At 31.3% G+C, this 24247-nt stretch overlaps 8 protein-coding genes across 11 annotated transcripts; 4 read left to right on the top strand and 4 right to left on the bottom strand.

Moving 5' to 3' along the window:
- Nucleotides 1-56: 56 nt before the first annotated feature.
- On the bottom strand, nt 57-748 carry LOC113799533 (uncharacterized). The gene is made up of 2 exons (XM_027350177.2): nt 586-748; nt 57-532 (listed from the first exon to the last, which is right to left on the bottom strand). Exons 1-2 carry the CDS (start codon nt 746-748, stop codon nt 144-146), a joined length of 552 nt encoding a protein of 183 aa, XP_027205978.1. The 3' UTR covers nt 57-143.
- Nucleotides 711-3296, bottom strand: LOC113799493 (L-sorbose 1-dehydrogenase-like). Its single transcript, XM_027350128.2, has 5 exons — nt 2920-3296; nt 2492-2848; nt 1858-2433; nt 1404-1802; nt 711-1325 (listed from the first exon to the last, which is right to left on the bottom strand). The coding sequence occupies exons 1-5, from the start codon at nt 3224-3226 to the stop codon at nt 1117-1119; spliced, it is 1848 nt and encodes a 615-aa protein (XP_027205929.2). The 5' UTR covers nt 3227-3296; the 3' UTR covers nt 711-1116.
- A 418-nt stretch (nt 3297-3714) lies between these two features.
- LOC113799478 (F-BAR domain only protein 2) lies at nt 3715-8471 on the top strand. 2 transcript variants are annotated; one of them, XM_027350104.2, is made up of 10 exons: nt 3715-4160; nt 4237-4400; nt 4468-4787; nt 4851-5126; nt 5187-5663; nt 5827-6048; nt 6203-7496; nt 7549-7881; nt 7939-8171; nt 8235-8471. In XM_027350104.2, exons 1-10 carry the CDS (start codon nt 4131-4133, stop codon nt 8270-8272), a joined length of 3387 nt encoding a protein of 1128 aa, XP_027205905.2. In that variant the 5' UTR covers nt 3715-4130; the 3' UTR covers nt 8273-8471. The 2 variants fall into 2 exon arrangements, with proteins under 2 accessions (XP_027205905.2, XP_027205907.2); XM_027350106.2 differs by lacking the exon at nt 5827-6048 and having other exon boundaries at nt 3716-4160.
- A 316-nt stretch (nt 8472-8787) lies between these two features.
- Nucleotides 8788-15680, top strand: LOC113799488 (coronin-2B-like). Of its 2 annotated transcripts, XM_027350122.2 has the most exons (7): nt 8788-8928; nt 9418-9531; nt 11535-11669; nt 12009-12071; nt 13347-14330; nt 14398-15228; nt 15293-15680. In XM_027350122.2, exons 2-7 carry the CDS (start codon nt 9493-9495, stop codon nt 15416-15418), a joined length of 2178 nt encoding a protein of 725 aa, XP_027205923.2. In that variant the 5' UTR covers nt 8788-8928; nt 9418-9492; the 3' UTR covers nt 15419-15680. The 2 variants fall into 2 exon arrangements, with proteins under 2 accessions (XP_027205923.2, XP_027205924.2); XM_027350123.2 differs by lacking the exons at nt 8788-8928; nt 9418-9531 and adding an exon at nt 11193-11347.
- On the bottom strand, nt 15627-16869 carry beg (malonyl-CoA-acyl carrier protein transacylase beg). The gene has a single exon (XM_027350157.2). The coding sequence runs from the start codon at nt 16795-16797 to the stop codon at nt 15676-15678; it is 1122 nt and encodes a 373-aa protein (XP_027205958.2). The 5' UTR covers nt 16798-16869; the 3' UTR covers nt 15627-15675.
- LOC113799531 (uncharacterized) lies at nt 16857-17856 on the bottom strand. Its single transcript, XM_027350174.2, has 2 exons — nt 17297-17856; nt 16857-17236 (listed from the first exon to the last, which is right to left on the bottom strand). Exons 1-2 carry the CDS (start codon nt 17669-17671, stop codon nt 16949-16951), a joined length of 663 nt encoding a protein of 220 aa, XP_027205975.2. The 5' UTR covers nt 17672-17856; the 3' UTR covers nt 16857-16948.
- A 647-nt stretch (nt 17857-18503) lies between these two features.
- Mapmodulin (acidic leucine-rich nuclear phosphoprotein 32 mapmodulin) lies at nt 18504-21398 on the top strand. Its single transcript, XM_027350166.2, has 6 exons — nt 18504-18806; nt 18879-19001; nt 19414-19677; nt 19743-19908; nt 19969-20138; nt 20255-21398. The coding sequence occupies exons 2-6, from the start codon at nt 18954-18956 to the stop codon at nt 20456-20458; spliced, it is 852 nt and encodes a 283-aa protein (XP_027205967.1). The 5' UTR covers nt 18504-18806; nt 18879-18953; the 3' UTR covers nt 20459-21398.
- A 374-nt stretch (nt 21399-21772) lies between these two features.
- LOC113799386 (alkylglycerol monooxygenase-like) lies at nt 21773-24243 on the top strand. 2 transcript variants are annotated; one of them, XM_075820706.1, is made up of 7 exons: nt 21773-21974; nt 22170-22268; nt 22411-22466; nt 22535-22662; nt 22852-23107; nt 23167-23819; nt 23869-24243. In XM_075820706.1, the coding sequence occupies exons 1-7, from the start codon at nt 21902-21904 to the stop codon at nt 24113-24115; spliced, it is 1512 nt and encodes a 503-aa protein (XP_075676821.1). In that variant the 5' UTR covers nt 21773-21901; the 3' UTR covers nt 24116-24243. The 2 variants fall into 2 exon arrangements, with proteins under 2 accessions (XP_075676821.1, XP_075676823.1); XM_075820708.1 differs by lacking the exon at nt 22170-22268 and having other exon boundaries at nt 23869-24239.
- Nucleotides 24244-24247: the final 4 nt, after the last annotated feature.

The following is a 24247-nucleotide window of genomic DNA, read 5'->3' on the forward strand; positions in this document are numbered from 1 at the left end:
AATCAGTAGCTTCGTATCATACATTTCTTTTTTTTGTTTTTATATGATAGAATAAATTATTAAACAAACATTTTAATTAAATTTCTTTTATTAATAAAAAATGACTGTTTTTGAATGACATGATCATATTCGTTCATTTTGGTTTAGTTATAAACATTCAAAGCAGCAGCTAGTCCGCGATTATTCATTCGAAAGTTGTGATAATTATTTTGATAATAAATAGGTCGTTGAGGTATATACGATCGAAGACGAGGATAATTGTAACGGAGACAATTTCTTGTTCGTGCAGTGATGGAACGAACAAAACATTGTCTTGACCAATTGTGCTGCTGTATCAGGAATAGGTTATTATATGATGAATGAATAAGACATCTTTCCAATTGAATCAATGAATAATGATTACAATTAATGACGAAATTCCGTTGAGCTGTACAGGTACGAATTATTTGCATGATCTGGTCATTATGATTAGCTGCTTGTTGAAAACAATGGGCGATCCAATTATGAGTGACAGGATTTGTACAGGTATTGTCTATATAATAAATAAAATAATTGAAAATTCAAAAATCAAAATTTGTTACGGACCACAGTAGGCATTGATGGCTAAAATTGCATCACGAACACCATTATTTCCAGCAAATGCCAGTTGATATTGACCAAATGTAAGAACAGAATTCAGCATGATGACCATATTGATTATCAAGAAATAGTAATGATTATAAAATATTTTCGTTTTTATTGACAACATAATCGATTCGGTTTTTCATATCAATATTACGTCGAGAACAAAATAATATTACAATTTTAACCCTGAATTAATGGTACTTTTATAGCCATAAGGTTGATGTTTTTTTTGGCTGCAATCGATATGTTATTTGCATAAAAACAATATGTCTTTTGTTGTTTGTGTGTGTGTGTCTGTATGCACAGCTCCGGTTTTGTATGTTTTTTATGTTATTTGTCGATGAACAATAATTAATTTTGTTAATATCAATATAATTTTCTATTATTTATTTTCAATTGATTGTTTTCAATTTCATCGATCATCGATCGATTTAGAGGGATATTGTTTTTATTGTTTCACGGTTGATTAAACTGCATGTTCAATATTCTATTTTACAATGACCTCGACATGTTCATAGAATCTTGTCGAATAAAATCAACGCCATATTCGGCAATCATCATGACCGCAGCATTTGTATTGGCATTATTGACTTTTGGCATGATTGATGCATCGATAACCCGAAGATTGTTCACCCCACGAACCCTTAAATGTTCATCAACACAAGCTCCAGTATCGCTCGAATTACCCATACGACATGTGCCTGTTGGTAAACAGTAAATAATAAAAATAAATATGGAAATGGATAGATTTTCCAATTAATTCTGCAATGATAACTTACTAGTAGGATGATAGGAAGTTAGTGTAAGAGTTTGGGCGTAGCAAGCCAAATAAGTATAGCATTTGTAATACGGTCTATCTGGACAGAATTGACATCCAGGTATAGCTCGTGGATAGATTCGACCATATTGGCGAAAAAATGGTTGTTCCATCATTTCCATTCCAGCACTCATTGTATCGACAGCCACAGCTAAATCGTGTACATCGCCATAATAGTTTGGATCAATTAGAGGCGCATCAAATGGATTTTGTGATCGAAGACGAACAGTTCCGCGACTTCGTGGACGATACATTGCATAGAACACGAAAAAATGACGAGGATCGCCAGCTAATGGCTGGAAATATTCTGCCCATGCATCTGGATCTTGCATATACTGAGTTAATGTTGTCACGTTTTCGGCTAAAAATCCAACGACAAAAAAATGATATACTAAATAAATTATCATCAAACTTACGAATTTGATCGATTAAAGTGGCCATTACGCCATCTGGCCAATCAGCCACATCATTTACTCTTGTTGAATGATATGACAACACAACAGGCAACTGTGTGATAGGACCAGAATTGTTAATGTAATAATTGTACAAATTTTGCACTGTCAAAACATTATCCACGTCTCGATCATATTGAATAAGACTTTCGTTGGTGACCAAATAATCGACTGGTATAAGAATATGATCCTGAAGTTGTTCACCAACTGGCAGATCCATTTGTACTTCTATGCCCATTTCGGTAAGATGTTGTCGTGGACCTATACCTGACAGCATCATAATCTGTGGTGTATTAATGGCACCAGCCGAAAGAATTACTTCCTGATTAGCATAAACTTGATAAGTGCTATTATTGCGAACGAATTCGATACCATATGCTTCCAATTGATCAGTATTGGTATTATTTCGCAATAGAATTCTTGTACAATGACTTCGTACTAATACGTGTAAATTGTTACGGCCGATTGCTGGCACAATGAAAGCATTCGATGTTGAAAGACGTGTATAGTTTTGTGTAGAAATTGTTTGCTGAATCAAAGCTTTTAGTATTGCAAGAAGAAGATTACAATTGCTACAATCGTTTGCTTATAAACTTACTTGTTCCCAATTGATTCGGTCCATTGAAATCGGTATAAGGAAGACCTTGTTGATTCCAACCTTCCATATATTTAAATAGAATCGGATCCGGATTTGGTGGTGATGAAACTTCAACCTGACCGGTAGTAGAATGAAGAGCTGGAGTAGCCTCCACATATAATCTGTTTGTATTGTTTTCGGTTCGTAGGAAATAAGGCAACACATTTTCATATGACCATTCTGATAAACCATAATAATTTGCCCAATTATCAAAATCATGTCGGTTACCACGGTTATAGATAGCAAAATTAGTCGAATGAGAGCCACCGACTACTTTGCCACGAGGATATATTATCTGACGGTTTCGGAAGGCGAAACCTTTTCAAAAAAAAGAACAAAAAGACATTGATATTAATGAATATAAAAACATAGCCAAAATGTTCACCAACCAGCGTTAGCCTGTGGTACGGTATAATAACCCCAATCAAATTCGCCGGTTTCAATATTCCATGATTCAATAGGCATATCAGTGATAACGGATGCTGGACCGCCAGCTTCTATTAGTAAAACTGTTGTTGAAGCGTTTTCCGAAAGTCGACCTGCAATCAATGATCCGGCTGTACCTGAACCAACAACAATATAATCATAGGTAGTATTCCATTGGGTACGACTACCGACATTATTATGGATCATTTGCCGTTGAAGAACAACTACAGCTACAGTCAACAATTGATAAGTCAAAGACGGTGAAGACATTGTAATTGTAGATTGTGAAAAAAAAATTCTGGAATGTATACAATACCGTACCAGAATACTCTAACAAGAACAAAAGCAACAGGTTTATATAGAGATTTATACTATTTTTCCTTTCCCGCATAATGCAAAAGACAACCATTATTGCACATTTTCAATTTGTTTTTTTTCAAATTTACAATTCAAATAACAATCAATGATGGTCGCCATTGGCATCATGTTGATGATCAGGGCTAGTCATTATCCAAATACTATTCAATTTAGGAAAAAATTTTTAAATTGATTTTGCTAGAAAAAAAATCCTAATGATCAAGATCCTCAATTATCTTCAATCATATTAGATCGGTTCGAAATTTAAGTTACACAATCCGTTAGTTTTTTTGTTGAAGCGCAATCGAATCCGGAGGCCGACACGCATGCGTTATAAAATCTATTATCGCCATCAATGGCCGAGTCATGACGCTCGCAATTGATCGATATATCTTCGCCGTATGTTTTTGTATTTATGTCAGTGTGAGCTTTGATATATCACGAAAAAATAAAATAAAATTGTTTATCATTTTTGCTAAAATATCAATTTAAATCAGGAAATTATTCATTGAATAACTATCATTAACATTCTGGACATTTTAAAATTCAACCCCTTTTGTTGTTGGAAAAATCCTTTTGAAAATTCTATTTATTTGTTGAATATTGTTGTTCTTTGTCTTTATGTGACTGGTGATATGTTGAAAACGCCTAATAAAATTAAGGGATAAATGTTTTGTTTTATTATTTGAAATAGTAATCTGCTTTTGACATTATAACGAGACCAACTAATTGAAACAACAAAATCGCCATGCATTGAAATTTTCGCGAATTTTTTGTTAGGATTTTCAATTTTTCATTTCATTAAAAAAAATTCAAAATGACTGTTGATTTTCAAAATCATTTTTGGGTAAGTTTTATACTGGTAGATATTTTTTTTTTTGCTTATTTTATCCGGATAAACAATTATTTTCATATGACAACAGGGCGATAAACAAAGTGGATTCGATGTCCTTTATCAGAATTTAAAATTCGGCTCATCAGCTGTGAAAGAATTGTCCGAATTGTTGCGATCACGGGCGTTTCTCGAAGAATATAACAATAATTTTCTGACAAAATTATCTCGTAAAGCAAACAGTCCACAACTCGGGTAAGTTGTAACAAAAATAATGTTGATTGTGGTTTCATACAAATTTCATATTTTAAATCACCAACAGTACGTTCCAGCCAATATGGCAAATGTTGAAATTATCAACCGAAAAACTTTCTTCAGTTCATCTTGAAACATTACAACGTCTAAATCAATTGATCAAAGAGATCAATAAGTATAGTGATGAACATCATCGAAAACAGAAGCAGATAAAAAACGAAGAAATTTCAACAATCGAAGCTATCAATGAGCTCAAAGAAACGGTGACTGCATTGAATAAAGCAAAAGAATTTTATTATTCCAAGACGGTCGAAATTGATCGATTAAGAAAAGAGAATGCATCACAAAAGGATATTGAAAAAGCCGAAACCCGAGCAAATAAAGCATGTAAGTTTTTAACTAAAATCTATATTATTTCAAATTATAAATCTAATTTGTTTTATTGTTTAGGTGTTGAATATCAAAATCTTATTGAAAAATATAGAAAAATCAAAGAGGATTTTGAGAAAAAATTTTGTCATTCATGTCAGAAATTTCAGAAAATCGAAGAAAGTCATATCAATGAAATGAAAAACTATTTGACAATTTATTCTGAAATACTCGAAAGTGGCCATGCACTCATGGGTCAAGTTTATAAAGAATTTCGGCATAATTTTACCGAATTGTCTACAACAAAATTATTGGAAACTTTTATAAATTCAAAAGCAACCGGATCAAATCGACCAGGTAGGTCACGATATCGTTTTTGCTTATCGAAAATGACTAACCCTTCTTACTTTTATATAGCTGTAATAAATTTCGAAGAAGCAAACCTTACAAATTCGGCTAATCAAATTTCGAATCAACAGCAATCGGCTACGAATTCCAATACGGCCATAACTGCTACAACGATGTCCGGAACTATCAAAAAAGATTTAATTCAATCGACTACTGCTACCAACACAAACGTTAATAGTTTATTCAATTCATCCAACTCATTTTATCACTCTAATGACATCGCCGATTTGTTTCCAACATCAACACAATCATCCAATTTGAATGATAATCTTAATAAGGAAAACAATACAATTAATAACAACAATAGTAATAACAGTATTATAGCCGATTTTGCTGATCATCATTTGACGAATTCAATAAATAATCACTTGTTGCCTTTGAATTTATCACAATCATCATCGTCTTCTATTCAACCGCCGCCGTCTATATCCGTTTCTTCGAATCATAATTTCAACAATAATAATAATAGTAGTAGCAAAAAAGATGGTAAGAATTTGTTAAAAATTCTTTTTCATACATTTCCCGTTGTATTTCCTTGAGATTAGTATTCCATACTTCTTTCTCTTTCGGTCTATTTGCTTGTTCATTTTTTGGTTCTTTCTATTTTTTCTTGTTTTCTCTTTTTCTATATCCTGTCGTATGATATCAGAGCCAGAAAAATTGGCCTATGACAACGATTCACTCAAAAGTTATCCAAAATGTTATTCAACAATAAATTCATTAGAAGGTTTTGTTTCCCAATCAAATCATCATATGCAAAACAGTGCAATGATCTGTGATACAAAATCATCATCAAAAGATCACCATAAAAGTTTTCCTGATCTTATTCATCATCATCATCATCATCTTACGCTAAGTCGTACGCCTAAATGTAAATTAATTTAGAAACAATTTAGTTTTAGGCTTTTCAGATGAAACAAACTTGAGTTTTATTTCATCTATTCTTTGGCTTTTTATTCTCTTGACTTTCTTACATTTTGACATTTTCAATTCTATAAGTTTAACTTATACTTCATTCTCTCTAGGGTTTCTACGAGGTCGGAAAGATAAGAAAAACAAAAATAAACAAAAAAATTTAGATGAAGAATTGAATAATAATTCAAAGATTGGTATCAAATCGGACAGTACTGGTGATGCAAGTTTTATGTCAGCAAACGATATCAATAGTACTCACCGAAAAGAATTGATGATAGATTCGGAAGGCTATACAATTCGACCACCAGATCCAGTGAAAGATGAAAGTTTTTCCAGTAGCGATTCAGATTCCGATGCGGATGAAAAAGAGAAAAAAATTTTTGTTAAAATCAATCCATTGTCTGCTGTAACTTCGTCATCATCGGTCGACAATCAACAATTGGTGCTTAGTGCTGCGGCTCTTACATTGGCACCATCATTAAACACTAGCCGTCGTTCACGTGATTCGGTTAATCCATCTCCATCGAATCAAGAACGTTCAACACCATCAATTGCTAATTCAAGTCTGAATAAAACAAACAATCTTTTGAACTTGTTTTCAGACCCACCGAAAACGTCAATTGATTCGAATGTCATGTCAAATATAGTAGCACAAACCAGCGATTCATTGGTCACACCAATAACGTCTACCAAAATTGACCGTTATGCTGCTTTTAGTGAATTATCGGAAACAACCAATACTGTACTAAAAACAAGTGATGAAGAACCAATCGAGGCATCCGGTACTACGACGCCAACTTCATCAACATTCAATGTTCTACCATTGCCGCCTAAAAGTTCTGATACAAATTGCCATTCGGCATCAGTGCCATCATCAATATCTGGATCGATTTTGACAACGACTTCAAACTCTTTGAACTTATCGTGTTTAATGGCCAAATCTACTTCGGCTTCCTCATTCAATACAAATTCATTCAGTGTCTTTAAGCCTCAACAACCAACACCGCTTCCTCAACATCAACTATACAGATCACAAACATCATCAACATCATCTATGACTATGAACGGGATGATGTCTCGAGCCGAAAGTATGATTTCTTTATCTAGTGATTTTCGAATGACACCGATATCGCTTTGTTCATCACGTGATTCATCACCGTTAACCATTGGAATGTCTGATACAATTCCTGTTGCTTTAGCTTTTCAAGAATCCGTTGGGTCCTGTTTCAAAGGTGTTGATGAAAATCTTTCTAGGATAACAATAATTGGCTGTATTAAGATTGCTTTTTCAGCCGGCATAGTACAGATTCTAACCTCGAATCCTTATTTACCTCAATTGACATTCAAATTAAAGCACGCGAATCGTTTGGAAAAGATTATTCTTTCGAATGATCTTGTTGTAGAGTAAGTTGTTTTATTTAAAAAATATTGAAATAATTAATTTAAATTTTCACAGAGTTGATACGAAAGATGATTATATTATTTATGAAATGAATATGAATAATCTACAATCGACGATCCAACGCTTGCACAATCAATCACCGAATGCTCGATACTATAATCTAGATATAATAAAATATCAAGCTCATTCGAAGTATGGAGCGAAAAATGCTCCGTTACAATTAGTTTCTCATTGGAAATGTGATGAAAACCATACAAATTTGAAAATTGATTACAAGTATAATCCATCAGCTTTTGTAGTAGCCCCACAACCATTACGAAATGTTCTGTTTACGGCTAACATCGATTCGAATGTTATTTCGATGGTTTCGCAGCCGTTTGGAAAATGGTTTGTCGCTCAATTTTTTCAAAGCGTTATAACCTGAATTTTATTCAATAACAATAGGGATTCACTTACTAAACAAGCAACATGGAAATATCCGGAAATATCACAAACGACCGAAAATTCTGGCCTTGGTTCAATCAAAGCCAAATTCGATATTGCCAATGGTGGTCCTTCCTGTCCATCATCTGTCTATGTACAATTTCAATGTATTGATACTATTCTTTCGGGTGTGGATTTCGAACTAATTGGCAACGGATTTCGTTTATCATTGGTCAAACGACAATTTTGCACTGGTAAATTTATGATTATAAAAATGGTCTACTTTAAAATTAAATTCATTTTTTTTCTCAATTAAGGTCGTTATTATTGTGAACCAGGAACCATAACAAAATAGCAATAATTAGTGATAAATTTATTTTTTTTTAGTAAAAAAGGCACCGATCTATATTGGATTTTATTGGAAAATCAAGCATCATCGTGATATTTTATTTCACTTTATTTTGCCTGCATGTTTGTTTGTAATATTTTATTATTTCAAAAAAATGATGATGATGAAAATTTTTTTTATATAAATGAATTTATTTATTTTTTAATTATTAAAAATTTTTTCTGAAACAAAAAAAATTTGAATTAAGAAATTACGTCTTTTTTGAATATTTGTGATTTTTTTTCAATACAAGCGCGACCTCGCATTTTGGTTTCGACCGCGCCAGAATATTGAAATGAAATAAAAAAAAAGGAAAATTCTATATAGTTTGATATGAAGAATATATTCGTTCAATGCAGTCTGAATGCGGATTTGTTTTGTTTTCTTTGAAACTATTCGGTTTATTGCAATCGATTCTGATAGTTTTGTTTTAGAACAGTCCAAATTTTTATTCACCATTCTTTGATTTGTTTCTATGCAATTTTTTTGTTTGATGATTATTAGGATGAGCTAAAAACAGGCGTCTATTTTGTAGAATTGAAAATAAAATTTCTTGTTATCCTTCTTGTTTTTCACTTTTTTTTGTTCGATCATCATCGTTCAACATTTAATTATAAAGAAAGGTAATGTTTTTTGTCTTTAATGGTCAACAATGTTTAATGTTGAAATTTTGATTGCAATATTACATTCATCGCCGCTGTAAATGTAGTCGTGTAGGTGGTTCATGTTTAAGCCTTTCGAATCATTGTATATAATTATTATTCGGAAACATTTCTAGTTTGAAAGCAATTTCTAATCATTATGAAAATCATTCGTCTAAACAAACATCTTATTCATTTCATATGAAATGTCATAATTTGTTTTTATCGTATCAATCAATCGATATATCCGTTATAACGATACTTTATTGAAATCAAATCTTATTTTTGTTCATTTGAAACGAGCAATTAAGTCAGTTAACTCCCGTATGCGGAAATCGGCTATAGTACATCGACATACTTTTATTGGCATACAAATTCTTGGCGAATTATCATCTGAAAAAAAAATAAATATATTCTGCTCTGATTCTTCAATGATTTTTGTTGTTGTTGTTTCTCTTTTCATTTGAATAGATCGTTATAAACGGCTTAAAGTCAGCAAATTGAAATTCATCTTCTTCTCTATCTGACAACAATTCAAGAATCACCATGTTCGACACTATCGATGATATTGATATCAACGAAAAGGTAAATTGAAAAAAAACATTGTTTTTTATGTTATTTGGATTAATTTTTTTTTACACTTTGATGTTGTTTTTGTAAAAAGAAGTACAAGTTTTGTCATTTTTCATTGTCAAAATGTTTGTCTATTTTCATATTGTTAGATGATTATTAATGATGATAATGACAAGTCATAGTATAATTATGGTCTGTTTTCTGGAACAAACTGTTTTTTTATTCGACGATGACAATCCATTCCACAGTGTAGTCTAATAGATTAAAGAAATTTCTACAATTATGCATTAAATTTGTGGTCAGAGAGAGAGTAGATATAATAATTTTTAACCAAATGGATATCTCATTCCTAAACATTGACGAAAGATATCACGCCATTTAATAATCCATTGCATTTGGAAGCCACTACGACTTACTATACTTGATTATATGCAATTACGGGCGTTTTATAATGGCAACGCCTGTGAAACTAAATCACTTCATACATTTAATTGTAGATTGCTTGCAATTCACAATTTCATAGTTTTTTTTCTTCTTCTCTTTTCTCATTATCCAACCGATTTTAAATGAGAAAATGATATCATAATAAATACAAAGGCCAAATATCTCTGTCTCTTTTGTTTTGGATATTACGCACATACACACATGATTGTCACGGTTAAGTGGATTCACATAAATTTGCCCAGACCCGGCAATTCTTGAATTCAGATTGAATTGAATGGGCATCATCATCATCATAGGTAATTTGTAGCATTGTAAGAGAATTTTTTTTTTGCTATTCATTTTATTTTGAAGAGTTCATCTGAAGAGAGTATTCGAGACCAGTTTTTTTTTGCTTTGCTTGCTTGTTGGCCAAGTTGTGTTATCCAATTCAGCCGTATTTCATCATCCGTATTTTCGGTTCGACAATATCAATGAACGAAATGAACCGAAGTAATGAGCAACAACAAGCCATATTACATTTATTTGATGACTGACAAGTGTTTATATGCTTTGTGTGAGCATCTTTGTAAAGCATTGATTTAGATTGATTGTTGGGTGATATTATTTTATTTGTTTGCAATCTATTTTTTTACGAAGCAAAAGAAAAAATATTCAAATTTATTTATCATCAATCAAAAAGTGAATTCTGCCTTTGGCTTATATAGAATTATTTAATAAAAAAAATATGGCCAATAATTTGATTCTTCAAACGATGAATATTTAAAAAGTTTTTTGAACTTTTTAAAAAAAAAAAAAAATGAATTTTTATTTGCATTCATTTGTCATCCCATCAAAACAATAACACAACTACGACAATGTTCGTGAACAAATATTGATTAATCAATATTTGATGATTAAATTCAGATTAATTGAGCAATAACATCCAAAAATTGATTATTCCTCATCAACATCATCGATATTTCTTTTTTTTCAATTAATTTGTTGTGATAATTGATGATTGCATTGATGACAGCCAATACTTTTACATCAAACGACAAGTGAACGGAATTTAATGAATGATTCATATTTTTGTTTTTATATTCAATTTAGAAACAAACAAAAAAATTAATTCAATTCGTGATAATTTTTTCTAATTTTCTTTATGATTTATTAGTAATCTTTGATAAAAATTCACCTAAAATTAATCAATTGTGATATTTCAGCACCTAGTTTTCAATTTTCAAACAAAGATCTGTAATTTTTTGTTGTTGTTGTTTTTCGATTTATTTACTGATTGATAATCGATCCACCTACACTAATAATAAAACACACAAGAAAAAATTGTTTTTATATTCCGTATTTTCATCGAATGAACTAAATTAACATTATGTCATATTGTAGCAAGGTTTGTTTTGTTTTTTTTTGTACATTTTGGCTATGATGGTGTTTTTGTCCCATATAAAAATTGTTGTAGGATTATTTTTTTTGCTGTTTTGTCATCAATGATCAATATATTTATCTGATTAATTCGTTTTTTTCTTCTTTCATTTCCTTTTTCCTTCCGAATCAATCAACTTTATGTTTACCTATAGGCTCTGTTCAAAGGTGTTCGTGTATCAAAATATCGTCATGTTTATGGTGTGGTTGCACGTAAAGATCAATGTTATGATAATATACCGATAACAAAAAATGCACACGATAGTACATTTTGTGCAGCAAATCCAAAGGTAAATTTAGAAGAAAAAAAAATTCCCATCGAAATTCAAAAAAAAATCAGTTTCGAATTAAATTGAACTAAACTTTATTTAAAAATTGATTAGTTATTTTTGTTTCGAATCAGATTGTTTTTTAATTTCATTTCATTTCTGTGTCAATGCCCTCATTTTTGAATCTTTGTGAACCTTTTTTTTTTTAATTTTTGTTTTGTATTCATTCTGCTTGATTTTGTTAATAAAATTCTTATTTACTATTTTTTTTTCTTGGCATCATTTTGTTCATTGATTCATTCAATTTATTCATCAATGACAAAACATTATGGGAAATTATCACACATATATTTACCATAGTTTTTGGCAATCGTGACTGAAAGTTGTGGCGGTGGCAGCTTTATCATCATACCTATCGACAAAGTAAGACGCAATGATATTATTTTTTTTGAATTTAAATATATTCTTGCTATTTATATGACCGAATTTCTATAGTGTTGACAGATTTTTTTTTCCGAACACAAACCTTTAAAAACTAGACTAGAAGGATTAAATTATTTTTAACATTATGTCAATGAATCATCAATGAAATTACGATAATGATGAATCGATTTTTTTTCATTGTTGATTGGCATTGATTTTATTGTATAAAAATTTGGTCTATAGATAACTATAGAAAACTAAAAGTCATGTTTTCACAAGTAATGTTTTTTTCTTACCTTCGCAATCAATGTTTATGTAATCAATGTTTCTGGTAATTCATATTTTTTTTCATTGACTACACCCGAATTCAAATGAATCATAAATCTAAATGGAAATTGAACACCGGAAGATAGTGACCATGGTTTAATCAATGGTCTACCAGACACACATATATAGCCATTTTAGCTAGGAATTTTATTCATAATGAATCAGAAAAAAAAACTTGATGTTCGCTCCCTTTATTCGTTTTTTTTATCCTATCGAAGCTTCTTATATTTTTTCAATACTCTCAATGCTAATGGTAATCATTATGATAATAATAGTTCATTTGTTATTATTGCTTATGTAATACATACTGGACAAGTAAAAAAAAATGATTATAATTCATTCCAACTAATGACATTTTCAATGAATTTCTAAAAATCATTATTGAAATGATTGTTGATTAGCTTGATGATGATCATCATCATCAACTGAAAAAGGGTTGACTGCACTCTTAGAAAAAAATTCACATTAAACAACAACACTAAATAAATTTTTTTTTGACCATTGGACAGTTATTTTAACGGTGTTGAATTTGTCTCAACAATTATTCAAGTCAATGCAATCTAAAAAAGAAAATTTATTCATAATGTCGAAATTAGTAACAGAAATTATTTTTTTTTCGTAATGACAGCTACTAACAAGTTTGTCAGATATGAATTAATTTTCAACATAAGACAAACTCTAGACTAGAGCGAATATTTGACCAGACCAAGTTTCTATTTGTAGACACTATGTATGACAATAATTTTTTCAATTTACATAAATAAATCAATTTTTCGCTGAGATAATTTGTTTGTCGAAACTTTTAAAATAATTACTAAAAATTTCAATCAATTCAACATTTTAAAAATTGAACTTTTTTTTATTTTAAACAAAACAATTAAATAAAGTTAAACAAGTTTTTTTTCGACTAAATTTTCTTGGCTCTAAATGTTATTTTCTTTTGTTTAGGCTGGACGTATTGATTCACATGCAGGTCGTGTGACTGGACATCGTGGTCAGATCTATGATATCAAATGGAATCCATTCAATGATAATGTCATTGCTTCCTGTTCAGATGATACAACGATTAAGCTTTGGTATATACCAGATGAAGGTCTACTTAGTCGTAATATGCAACAACCTATCATTGAATTGCGTGGCCATAAACGTCGAGTAAATTTTATTGAATGGCATCCAACGGCTGATAATATAATTGTATCGGCAGGTTCTGATCATTTAATGATTGTTTGGAATACATTGACTGCCGATGCTTGTCGAGTAATTACCTGTCATACTGAAACCATTCATTCAATGTCATTTAATCGTGATGGAAGTCTAATAGCAACTACAAGCAAAGATAAAAAATTGCGAATCATCGATCCAAGATCGGCTCAAGTTGTTAACGAAGGTCTTTGTCATCACGGAACCAAAGCATCGAAAGTCGTATATCTGGGTGATTCTCAGCGATTATTCACTGTCGGTTTTTCTCGCTACAGTGATCGTCAATGGGCTGTTTGGTCGGAACGTGACCTAAGCTCACCGCTCACAATTGAAAATATTGATTCATCTTCTGGAGTTTTGTTCCCCTATTATGATCATGATACTCGTATGGTTTATGTTGCCGGTAAAGGTGATGGCAATATTCGATATTATGAAACTACCGATGAACATCCTTATTGTCATTATCTATCACAATTTCTATCCGGATTTCCACAACGTAGTCTTGGAATGATGCCTAAACGTGGATGTGATGTTTACAAATGTGAAGTTGTGCGTTTTTACAAACTACATGCAACTAAACCTATTTGTGAGCCCATCTCAATGATAGTACCACGAAAATCCGAACAATTCCAATCAGATGTTTTTCCAGATACTGCTGCTCCTACACCAGCATTAACGGCTGATCAATGGCTTAGTGGTCAAAATCGCAATCCCGTTCTGTTTAATCTAAAGGTAAATGAATTTACTTTTGAGAGAGATTATATTATAGCTAAAATACATTCTTTCATGCTTATTACAGACAGGCGCAGGTGCAAAAACTAACAAACCGATTTTTATTCAACAACCATTTAATCCGGTTATCAAAACGGCCATTGGTGAGCGTAAATTAGAATTCATATCAAAATCGAATGCAGTTGATTATCGGGAAAAAGATTATATTGATGATGAAAAACCTCAACAACGACAGGCTTTGATGAATGGCCATAAACACGAACTACGAGAAAATGGACATTGTATGGGCAATCAGCAACAAACAGTGAATGGTTCAACACCGCAAAAAAGTCATTCAAATGGTCATTTTGAAACTAATAAAAATCATTTCAGTCAATCAAAACCAATGAAATCTGAGTCAGCATTGGCACAAAATTTTCGTGAATCAATCACGAAATCTACATCAAATGTTCCGTTACGATCTCGATTGCCATGGATCAAAGATGATCTTAATCGCGATGTTGAACAATTATCGAAACCAATGTGTGATATAGTCAGTTTAAATCAAGTCAAACATCACCTGCCATCTGCTACACCAAATATGATCACGCTCAAATACGATGATGATGATGATGATGACGATGATGATTATGATCAAGATGATGATGATTCGAATGATTCGGCAGCAGCCGATGCAAACACAACTGATGATAGCATTGCTGAAGAATTGGCCTTTTCCACAGGCATAAATCATACGAATAATAGTAATGAAAGCTTTAACACCACCACTTCTACCACCACTGAAGGTGGTGATTGTGGACACCTCGAAAATGGTAATAATGCCTCCTCTGATTGTATGAACATCAACGATCAAGATCTCGATGAAGAACTGAATCCAAATCCGAAAAATGAACGCGAGGTTAGTTGGTTCAGGAATCCTAAAAGTTTTCTCATCTAATTTAATCTTTCTTTTTTTTTGACAGCTTTGGCGAGCGTTTCAAGAACAGCGTGCAATTATACATAAATTACAATTGCAATTGAATGAAAAAAACAAACAAATCGAAGAACTGAAACATTTATTAGAAAACATTAACATTCGAACAGACTAATTGATGACTGAAGATATCAATTTCAAAAATCTTTACAATCACACATTTATTTTATTTGCATTTTCAGTTTTTGCAATTCTTGTAAAATTTCTTTTCAATCAACTTAATCCTCAATCATTTATGTTCAAATTTTAAATTACGATTTTAGTAGACAATTTTAATGATTCATTCTTGTCCACCCATTTTGATAAAAATATTTTCGTGGGTATAAAAAAAATAACGACATTTTATTAATTCTATATTAAAGTAAACTTATATTAAACTTTAACATGTTTACTATATTTACGAGCCTCACGATTGACCATTTCAAGTGTAGACAATAGGCCCGTTCCTGGACCACATTCATATGTTTGTGGATATGAAGTATCATTTGATCGATCATACATTCGATGAAGAATTTGTTCCCATTTGACTGGTGAACAGATTTGCAAAGCTAATTTTTCACGTATTTCATTCACAGAACGATAAATTTTAGCATCATAATTTGAATATACAGGTATTAAAGGAATTTCAAGATTCATTTTTTCTAGCACTTGTTTCAGCACCTTTTCCGCTGGTTTCATTAACGTAGTGTGAAAAGCACCAGAGACTGGTAAGCGTCGCATTCGCTTGATACCGAAATCTTTAGCATTTAGCTGTAGAAATTTAATAGCTTCTTCGTGACCAGCAATCACTTTACAATGGGGAAACAGGTGATTCGCTATTGAACACACTGCATGTTCATCAGGTATTTGTAATCGTTTGCACCATTCCCGGGCAGCTTGACAGGCTAATTTGATCTGGGCATCAGCATACAAAAATACGGTACACATAGCCGAAGGTACCGTTTCTGAAGCCAATTGCATAGCTGAGGCACGAAGTTTAACAAGACGTAAACCATCCTCAAATGACATGGCATTGGCGAATACTAATGCGGTTATCTCACCGATGCTAAATCCTGCGGTTGCAACACATGATTCTACTTCAGTTACTTTAGTATGTCGTAAGTATTCAACAGCTCCTAATGATGTGACAAATATTGCCGGCTGACAATGTTCAGTTTTAGTTAGAACTTCCATAGGTCCGTTGATGCAGAGTTTCAATAAATCATATCCAAGTATCGTTTTGGCTTTTGCAAACATTTTTTCAACATTTGGGGCATCAAAAATAGCTGAACCCATCCCAACAAATTGACTACCCTGTCCAGGAAACAATATGATACTGGTGTCTTTTGGATTTATCTTTAAACGTGATTTGACCAGATGTAATTGCGAATTCAATTGAATTTCGACATTTTTTTTAGTTCCTACCACATCGGTTGAATTCTGGCTACAGTAACGGATGGAGAAAATTTTTATTCGCTTCGTCAACCGAAACGCTTTCGCCGTTCTTGAGATCATTTTCTCACAAGGGATAAAATTTTCATTTGAAAAAAAATTGTTTACACATGCACACGTGATAAAACGCAAAGAATCGATAGTATCGATTCAAAGTATCAAAAAATTTTTATTGCCGAAAAATTTTGGGATAACAAGAAATAAAGATTTTATATTAATATTCAATATCGTCTAAATTGGGACGAAATCTTGGAAATTGTTCCCGTTTTATTCGCCGTAAATGTGCTGTTGCCAAAATCACAGCAAAAATTTGAAACAATATTGCCAAAAAGAACCAATGAAATGAGATTGCGATGAAAATATTTACTAAAATATGCAACAGGGTCAACATGCAGTAAAGATAAACGATGAAATAGTTGCCACAATGATTGGCACACAATGTGATTAGATTCAGGATATTCGAAAATAAGGCACTAGCTACTATTGCAGCGATAAGAGATTCCTTTACAAGTTGATATAATTAGTTTTCGGTGGGATGAAAAGTATCATGAAAAATACATACCTTATTGATTGAAAAATAAGACAAAATTGCCATTATAATAAACAATAACGATATAAAACATAAGAAAGTTGAAAAAAGAATTTTATTATCCAAACGATCCAATTTATCTTGGATACGTTTGTAAATTGTATTGATTGTCATTTGAGTACGAAACAAATGATCAAGATTGGAACAATGATTGGCAACAATTTTATTCGAAATTAATTCTTTTTGTTTAGGATTTTCGTCGTCGATACTCATTATAGCTATTGATTTAATATCGTCTTGCTGACTTCTAATAACATCATCATCATCATTATTATTAGTAGTATTATCACCATCACCATCACCAACACAACGAGCTTGTATTGAGCGAGCTTGCAGTTTTTCATCCATTTTAGAAAAAAGAAAAGAAATCGATCTTATAAATTGGTTGTGATCAATGATAAGGATACAACAACAACAACAACAAGTGATTATGCATGTTATACATTAATGAAACAACAAAAACAAATAACTAAAGCTACATATCATGACAACACGAGACTCTGATATGACAACAAAATATCGAACAAACATAACGGATCGAATAGAATTTTTTTATTAAAAAAATTTCAATTGAAAATGATTTCTGGAAAATTTTTTTTTATTTCATAAAGTTTTCTGGTTGCTTGCGATAGAACGTGTTCGAATTTTATCTTTTTCCATTAATTCGAAATTACCGCGCAATTTTCGGTTCAATTATATGATCAATGAGATGATCAATATATTGCATTCAAAATACAAGCAGACAACACAGCAACAAATGTTGGCGCGCATCGATGTCGATCATATATTGATCATGCGTAATATAAATTTAATCCATGGCCGCCATCAATTTATTCATTCGTTGAATGCATTTCATTTTACGGCCATGATTATATGTGTGGTTCGAATAGAGAGAAAAAAAAATGAAAAAAATAATAGTGGCGATTGTGGCGCCGGCTACTGCAGAAACTTTATTAGCAGTAGTATTTACATGCTACTACTGTAATCAGTTTATATACGATCACCGCTCTTATTCTTTCCTTTTTCTTCTTCAATATTTATTGTTGCTGCTAGAAAATGCTACACACACATGTGCACACAGACAAACATACTAAAGTCCCATATATTCTTCTGGTGTTATGTTTGAAAAATGATGGTGTATATGTTGTTGTGTATGTATATGTTTGGTGCTGCTAATAAATGCATCTCTCTTTCTCGATTATACTTTGTCGCGAAATATTATAGTGTGTGTGTCAAGATTTACATTTCGGGATTTCGATTTATCTTTATAATTTTTTTCTAATCACCGCATACATTGGTCATTTATGTGTGCGTGTGTATGTGTGTGATCCAGAATCTCAAACCATCAAGCAGATAAAGAGAATATCAATCAGATTCATCTTTTTTCGTTTCAAAACAATTCAAATCAACGTTGGTTCGTTGCTTTGTTTTTTTTTGTTGATATAAGATAAATCCATTTGATCATCATTTCAATTTTCAATTGGTAAGTGTTGGTCATTACACTTTTTTCGTTTTTTGACCTTAAATTTTTCATTACATCATTTGTCATTCTCAGATAATCATCATCGATTCCTATCTTATATTGTTGTCTTCTGTGTTGAATTTCGATTAAATATTATTAATTACATAAATGGAAAAACGTATTGAACTAGAGAAACGTGGCCGAAGTCATGATCAAGTAAGTTAATATATTGAATCAAATCAAATTGCTATCCATTTTCGACCACGTTTTGATGTATACGAAATTGTCATCACGTGCCAAAAATGGCTGCAAAATGATCAATCCTCATAACCTGATTGGCTGACAGCTTATCTTTCATTATCGATTTCTATCAATATTCTTGATGGAATAATATGTTTCCATCAAAAGCAAAATTTGATTGCGCCTTTTTTAACCTCGATAATCTTAATCATGTTTACTAAATTTCAATTTAACGCAACACTAATGCACACGCCTGTCCTTTGAATTCGGCCAAAAAATTATACGCCGTTTGATTGCATGATAAATCTTAATTTTGGCGCCACCTGGTTTTTATATTGTAAACCATTTGTTTTTAAATTTTTATTTTTTATTTTTTTCGAAAATTTAGATCAGAGAATTGAATCTCGATAATTGTCGAAGCACAAACATTGTCGGTCTGGATGATTCGTTTGTAAATCTGGAAAGTCTTAGCATGATCAACATTGGCTTGACTAGTCTAAAAGGTTTTCCTAATTTGCCCAATCTCAAGCGACTTGAATTGTCTGACAATAGAATTTCGAATGGTTTGAATCACCTCAAGGGCAGCGTCAATCTACAATACCTTAATCTGTGTGGTAATAAAATCAAAGATATTGAAACTTTGGAACCACTTGTAAGTATTTTATGCTTATAGCCTTGATTTTACAACAAAAAAAACTAATCCATTTATCTTTACAGAAAGAACTGAAAAAATTGGAAATTTTAGACCTATTTAACTGTGAAGTGACAGAACAACCCGAATATCGTAAAAAAGTTTTCGATATGCTCCCTGAATTGAAATTTTTAGATGGTTATGATCGCAATGATCAAGAAATCGAAGACGATGAGGAAGAAGATGGTGGGGGTAAGGATTTTTAATGTCTGCTCAATATTTTGTTTTACTTATTGAGATTTTATCAAACAGAAGAAAACGATGACGATGATATTGAAGATGAAGATGATGATGATGAAGATGACGAAGGCATCGACGGTGCTGATGATGATGATGATGATGACGATGAAGAAGTCGATGAAGATGATGATGAAGAAGATAATGAAATTGGTTTAAGTTATTTGGCCAGAGATAAAATTGATGTAAGTATTAATACTGAATATGCATAGTTTGTTTAAGATGATAAAAATTTCACACAATCTCTGCAACATTATATAATTTACGAGTTATTCTGATAATTTTTTTTTGATTTTTATAGGAAGAGGACGAGAATAATGAATTTAATCCGGGAGATAGTGAAGAAGATGATGATGATATCGATGAGGAAGATGATTTTGATGATGATGAACAGCAATCGGCAGATGTATCGGGTGGCAAAACGAAAGCACCAGCAAAAGGTCTAAAAAGAAAAGAACCTGAAGATGGACAAGAAGATGAAGAGGAGGAAGAGGAAGCCGAATAAATTCGAATATATATCGAACTCATATTTCGTAAAAATCGAACAATCGTTTCTCGTTCAGTCCCACCCTCATCATCATCATCATCTCATCATCAACAACAACACAAACAAACAAACATACTAAAAAAACGCCCATTTTTAATTTAAAATCGAATCAAATCGAACATACACACACACTTGTTTGCGTGCGTAGAAAGAACATCAGATGAATTTTTTTTTCCATTCATTTTTTTTTCATTTTAATCTTAAATTATCCAATAATATTACAAATTGGAAAATTCATTTCGTTTCAAGTTATCCTAATACTTCTCATATTTCTTTATCTGGCTATTGTTTGTTTTTTTTTCATTCATTCATTCATTTATTCATTCATTACATTTCATCACACATTTTTCATTTACCATAAGTTTCACACAGTGAACATACACATGATTTATGAAGATGAAGAAAAAAAGATGTCTTTTTTTTTGTTCGCAGATTTCACATGAACACACATACATAATACATACAACACACACACATTGAAATCTGTGAAACATATCGATATTTGTTGGTCAAAGTTTTATATTTTAAATAATCTACATTAATTGGATTCTATATATTTTTCAATTTATTTGAAAAAAAATCTTATTAATCTTTTTTTTTTTGTCAAAAAAACAAACAAGTGGTTAAAGAATGAACAGTGTCCATACTTATATTGGATAAGAAATCATGTACAATTACATAAAACACATAACTATTGCTGTTGCTTCCAAATTTAAAAAAAAACAAACCACATTTACATAACATAATTCACATTTTGCAAAAATAAAATTCATTTACCAAAAATAAAACGAAACATTCAACTAAAAAAAAAATTGGAAAAAATTTTTTCATCAATACAAATGTCAATGCAGATAAAAGTTTAAATAATAATAAAAAAAATGAGTTCTCCATCTTCTAATCCGGTATCAGATATTATGATTTCTTCCTTGATTTGGTTTTGAACCATGATTTCTGGAAGTTTCTGAAACAAACGAAAAAAAGATTTCAATCAATGATAATGATGATGACAATCATCATGAATGTGGTCAAACAAACAAACAAACAAAAACAAAAATCAATCATAAATATGAAAGAAAAAACAAATGAAAATTATCCATCCATCTGATAGATTGCGATAATAAATATTATGGAATGTCTATGCTTTTATGATAATGATGATTAGGATGCATCTTTTGGATGAAGTTTTTTTCTTACATATCTTGTTTTAGCCATAAAACAAAAAATCATACAAAAGAAGCTTACAAGCTTTTTTTTTTTTGTTTTTCATTTTCATTTTTCGACGAAGTAAAATTATTATTAGTGATATGATGATGATGATGACGGATACATGTGAATGATTAAAAAAAAAGATTACATCTGGCCATATGTCTATATGGACAATTATGATAATTACACAATGGGATGTGGATGATGATGATGCGGATAAATCCCATCCCGAATAGCCATATAAGAACGGTGTTAATAATGGTTCAATGTAATGAGCCATCTTTATTGCAGAAAAAAAAATATGAACATGGATGCTCTTTTGTTTTTTGTTTTTTCGTTTACTTATCTTCCGTTAAAATGGATTCATCATTTTGAGAAAATTTTTTTCATTTTTTCATTTGGCAGTCATTCCAAAAACAATAAGAGAAAATCTCTTTCTTTTTTTTTAATTTTATGATTTTAGTCAAGAAAAAAAATATTCAGCCGCGCCAAAAAGACAAAATCATCGTCCTCGACAACGATCACAATACTATCGTGACCATCATCGGATGGAATGACCCATGTTTGTATTCATTTTTGTTTTTTCATCAATGATGATGGTGATGATGATAAAATGGCAACAACAACAATAACCACAATGTTTGAATTGTTTAGCCAGAATTTCTGGCAATTGTTTAATGAAACTCGATATTTTTTCTATCTAGCCAATCCATATGAAACTATGTTTCCGGATATGAATGTTCCACGATATGTTTCCGAAGTAGGTGTTTTTTCCAATAAAAGATATAAAGATCGATTAATTTTTTGAATTAAACATTTTTTATTTAGATGTTTCATGTTTTTATATTTCTTGCTGTTATTGAGAATATAATTCGATTCTGTCGTGGAAAAACTATCATTCGATTAAATGATTCGATTGCATCAATATCCAGTGGTTTAGTACAGGATTGTTTCAGGTTTGTTTGTTTTCTATTATCGATGACTTTTTTTTTATACATTTGCATTTAAGAAATTAGTTTCTTATCTTTATTGCATTACTTTTTCGCAAAACAATGAATTTGTCATCAAACGTTGTATGATTTTTATCATTTATTCAACTTTTATTATCTAAAATATAATCAATTGTTCTAATTGTGTTTCAACAGGATTCATATTCGTAGTCTTGAAGTATTCTGCTACTGTCATGTGTTTGAACATTTTCGTTTAACAACATTGCCCTGGAATTCATTGTCCACATGGTTATATTGTTTTATTTTTGTTGATTTTGGTTTTTATTGGGCACATAGATTAGCACATGAAGTTAATTTTATCTGGGCCATTCATCAGGCTCATCATAGCGGTGAAGATTTTACACTTGTTGCAGCTTTACGACAAGCCGTTCTTCAACCATTCACTGCTTGGGTAAGTCACACAAAAAAAAATTCGACAAATAAATAATAAAATATTCGAAACATCTTTAGATAACTTATGTACCGATGGCTGTAATAGGCATACCACCACAAACATTTCTTGTACATCTACAGCTAACCGAATTATATATGCTGTGGATTCATACGGAAGCTATTAAATCATTAGGTTATTTGGAATTAATTTTCAATTGTCCTTCACATCATCGTGTTCATCATGCTCGTAATCGTAAATATATTGATAAAAACTATGGAGCATTATTCATTTTCTGGGATAAATTGTTTGGAACCTATGAAGAAGAAGATCCTAATGAACCACCTGTTTATGGTTTAGTACATCCAGTCGAAAGCTATGATCCATTCTATTTACAATTTCATGCATGGATATCAATGTATCATAATATTCAACAGACACAAGGTTTATGGAATAAGTTTTGCATTCCGTTCAAAGGACCGGGTTGGGCACCCGGAAAACCAAGACTTGGTTATATTGATGAAATTCCTGAAATCAAACAACCGGTAGAATATTGGAATCCAAAAATTTCAATGTGGAAAAAAATCTATGTTGTTTGGCATTCAGCCATCATAGTCATTTTCTATCATGAATTGAGCACAAAATCTGATCAACTTACACAGATACGTATATTTCTTGGTGTTGTTTGTATATTGGCCACATTGACCACAATGGGTTCATGGTTGGAAAATAAGTAAGTTCATTTTATAACCTTTCGAATTTCTAAACTTTTTTCCCCATAGAGAAAAAGCCATTCGAATGGAAGGAATTCGTTGTGCAGTATTTTTGTTACTTGAAAAATATCTTATACCATTGACTAGCATCAACGAAATGGATTCATCTTTTCAATCACCCATCATCTTGACATTTCGTATCACTTATCTGATTTCCATAATTATCTGTACATTTTATGAATTATTTTGTTTGGCTATCAATCTATTTAAACATTTAAAATTGCAATTCAAACAAACTAAATTACATGTAAATTAAAGAGATTTTTTAATCCATTATAATTATGTATCTAAAAATGGAATTTTTTCTGTTTTTTTGAATTTCAAAATATACTATCATCTATGTACGGGCAATTCCAAATGTAACGGTATGCATTTATGAATAGTCAAG

This window comes from Dermatophagoides pteronyssinus, unplaced genomic scaffold (genome assembly GCF_027571235.1).
Source record: "Dermatophagoides pteronyssinus isolate colony J.1.1.1.1 unplaced genomic scaffold, Derpt_VIB-CSIC_2022.12 sq0007, whole genome shotgun sequence".
NCBI classification, from domain to species: domain Eukaryota; kingdom Metazoa; phylum Arthropoda; class Arachnida; order Sarcoptiformes; family Pyroglyphidae; genus Dermatophagoides; species Dermatophagoides pteronyssinus.

Excerpts from the sequence above, each read along its gene's own strand:
- LOC113799533 (XM_027350177.2), bottom strand. The coding sequence starts at position 748 with ATGTTGTCAATAAAAACGAAAATATTTTATAATCATTACTATTTCTTG. Across the intron at positions 533-585 it reads AGCCATCAATGCCTACTGTG|ACAATACCTGTACAAATCCT; the intron begins GTCCGTAACAAA and ends TTTATTATATAG.
- LOC113799493 (XM_027350128.2), bottom strand. The coding sequence starts at position 3,226 with ATGTCTTCACCGTCTTTGACTTATCAATTGTTGACTGTAGCTGTAGTT. Across the intron at positions 2,849-2,919 it reads CGTACCACAGGCTAACGCTG|GTTTCGCCTTCCGAAACCGT; the intron begins GTTGGTGAACAT and ends TTTTTTGAAAAG. Across the intron at positions 2,434-2,491 it reads ACCGAATCAATTGGGAACAA|CTTTGATTCAGCAAACAATT; the intron begins GTAAGTTTATAA and ends CAATACTAAAAG.
- LOC113799478 (XM_027350104.2), top strand. The coding sequence starts at position 4,131 with ATGACTGTTGATTTTCAAAATCATTTTTGG. Across the intron at positions 4,401-4,467 it reads GCAAACAGTCCACAACTCGG|TACGTTCCAGCCAATATGGC; the intron begins GTAAGTTGTAAC and ends AATCACCAACAG. Across the intron at positions 7,882-7,938 it reads TCGCAGCCGTTTGGAAAATG|GGATTCACTTACTAAACAAG; the intron begins GTTTGTCGCTCA and ends CAATAACAATAG.
- LOC113799488 (XM_027350122.2), top strand. The coding sequence starts at position 9,493 with ATGTTCGACACTATCGATGATATTGATATCAACGAAAAG. Across the intron at positions 14,331-14,397 it reads CCGTTCTGTTTAATCTAAAG|ACAGGCGCAGGTGCAAAAAC; the intron begins GTAAATGAATTT and ends TGCTTATTACAG. Across the intron at positions 15,229-15,292 it reads ATCCGAAAAATGAACGCGAG|CTTTGGCGAGCGTTTCAAGA; the intron begins GTTAGTTGGTTC and ends TTTTTTTGACAG.
- beg (XM_027350157.2), bottom strand. The coding sequence starts at position 16,797 with ATGATCTCAAGAACGGCGAAAGCGTTTCGGTTGACGAAGCGAATAAAA.
- LOC113799531 (XM_027350174.2), bottom strand. The coding sequence starts at position 17,671 with ATGGATGAAAAACTGCAAGCTCGCTCAATACAAGCTCGTTGTGTTGGT. Across the intron at positions 17,237-17,296 it reads CTTATTTTTCAATCAATAAG|GAATCTCTTATCGCTGCAAT; the intron begins GTATGTATTTTT and ends CAACTTGTAAAG.
- Mapmodulin (XM_027350166.2), top strand. The coding sequence starts at position 18,954 with ATGGAAAAACGTATTGAACTAGAGAAACGTGGCCGAAGTCATGATCAA. Across the intron at positions 19,002-19,413 it reads GTGGCCGAAGTCATGATCAA|ATCAGAGAATTGAATCTCGA; the intron begins GTAAGTTAATAT and ends TCGAAAATTTAG. Across the intron at positions 19,909-19,968 it reads TGAGGAAGAAGATGGTGGGG|AAGAAAACGATGACGATGAT; the intron begins GTAAGGATTTTT and ends TTTATCAAACAG.
- LOC113799386 (XM_075820706.1), top strand. The coding sequence starts at position 21,902 with ATGTGGATGATGATGATGCGGATAAATCCCATCCCGAATAGCCATATA. Across the intron at positions 21,975-22,169 it reads GGTGTTAATAATGGTTCAAT|TCAAGAAAAAAAATATTCAG; the intron begins GTAATGAGCCAT and ends TTATGATTTTAG. Across the intron at positions 22,663-22,851 it reads TTAGTACAGGATTGTTTCAG|GATTCATATTCGTAGTCTTG; the intron begins GTTTGTTTGTTT and ends GTGTTTCAACAG.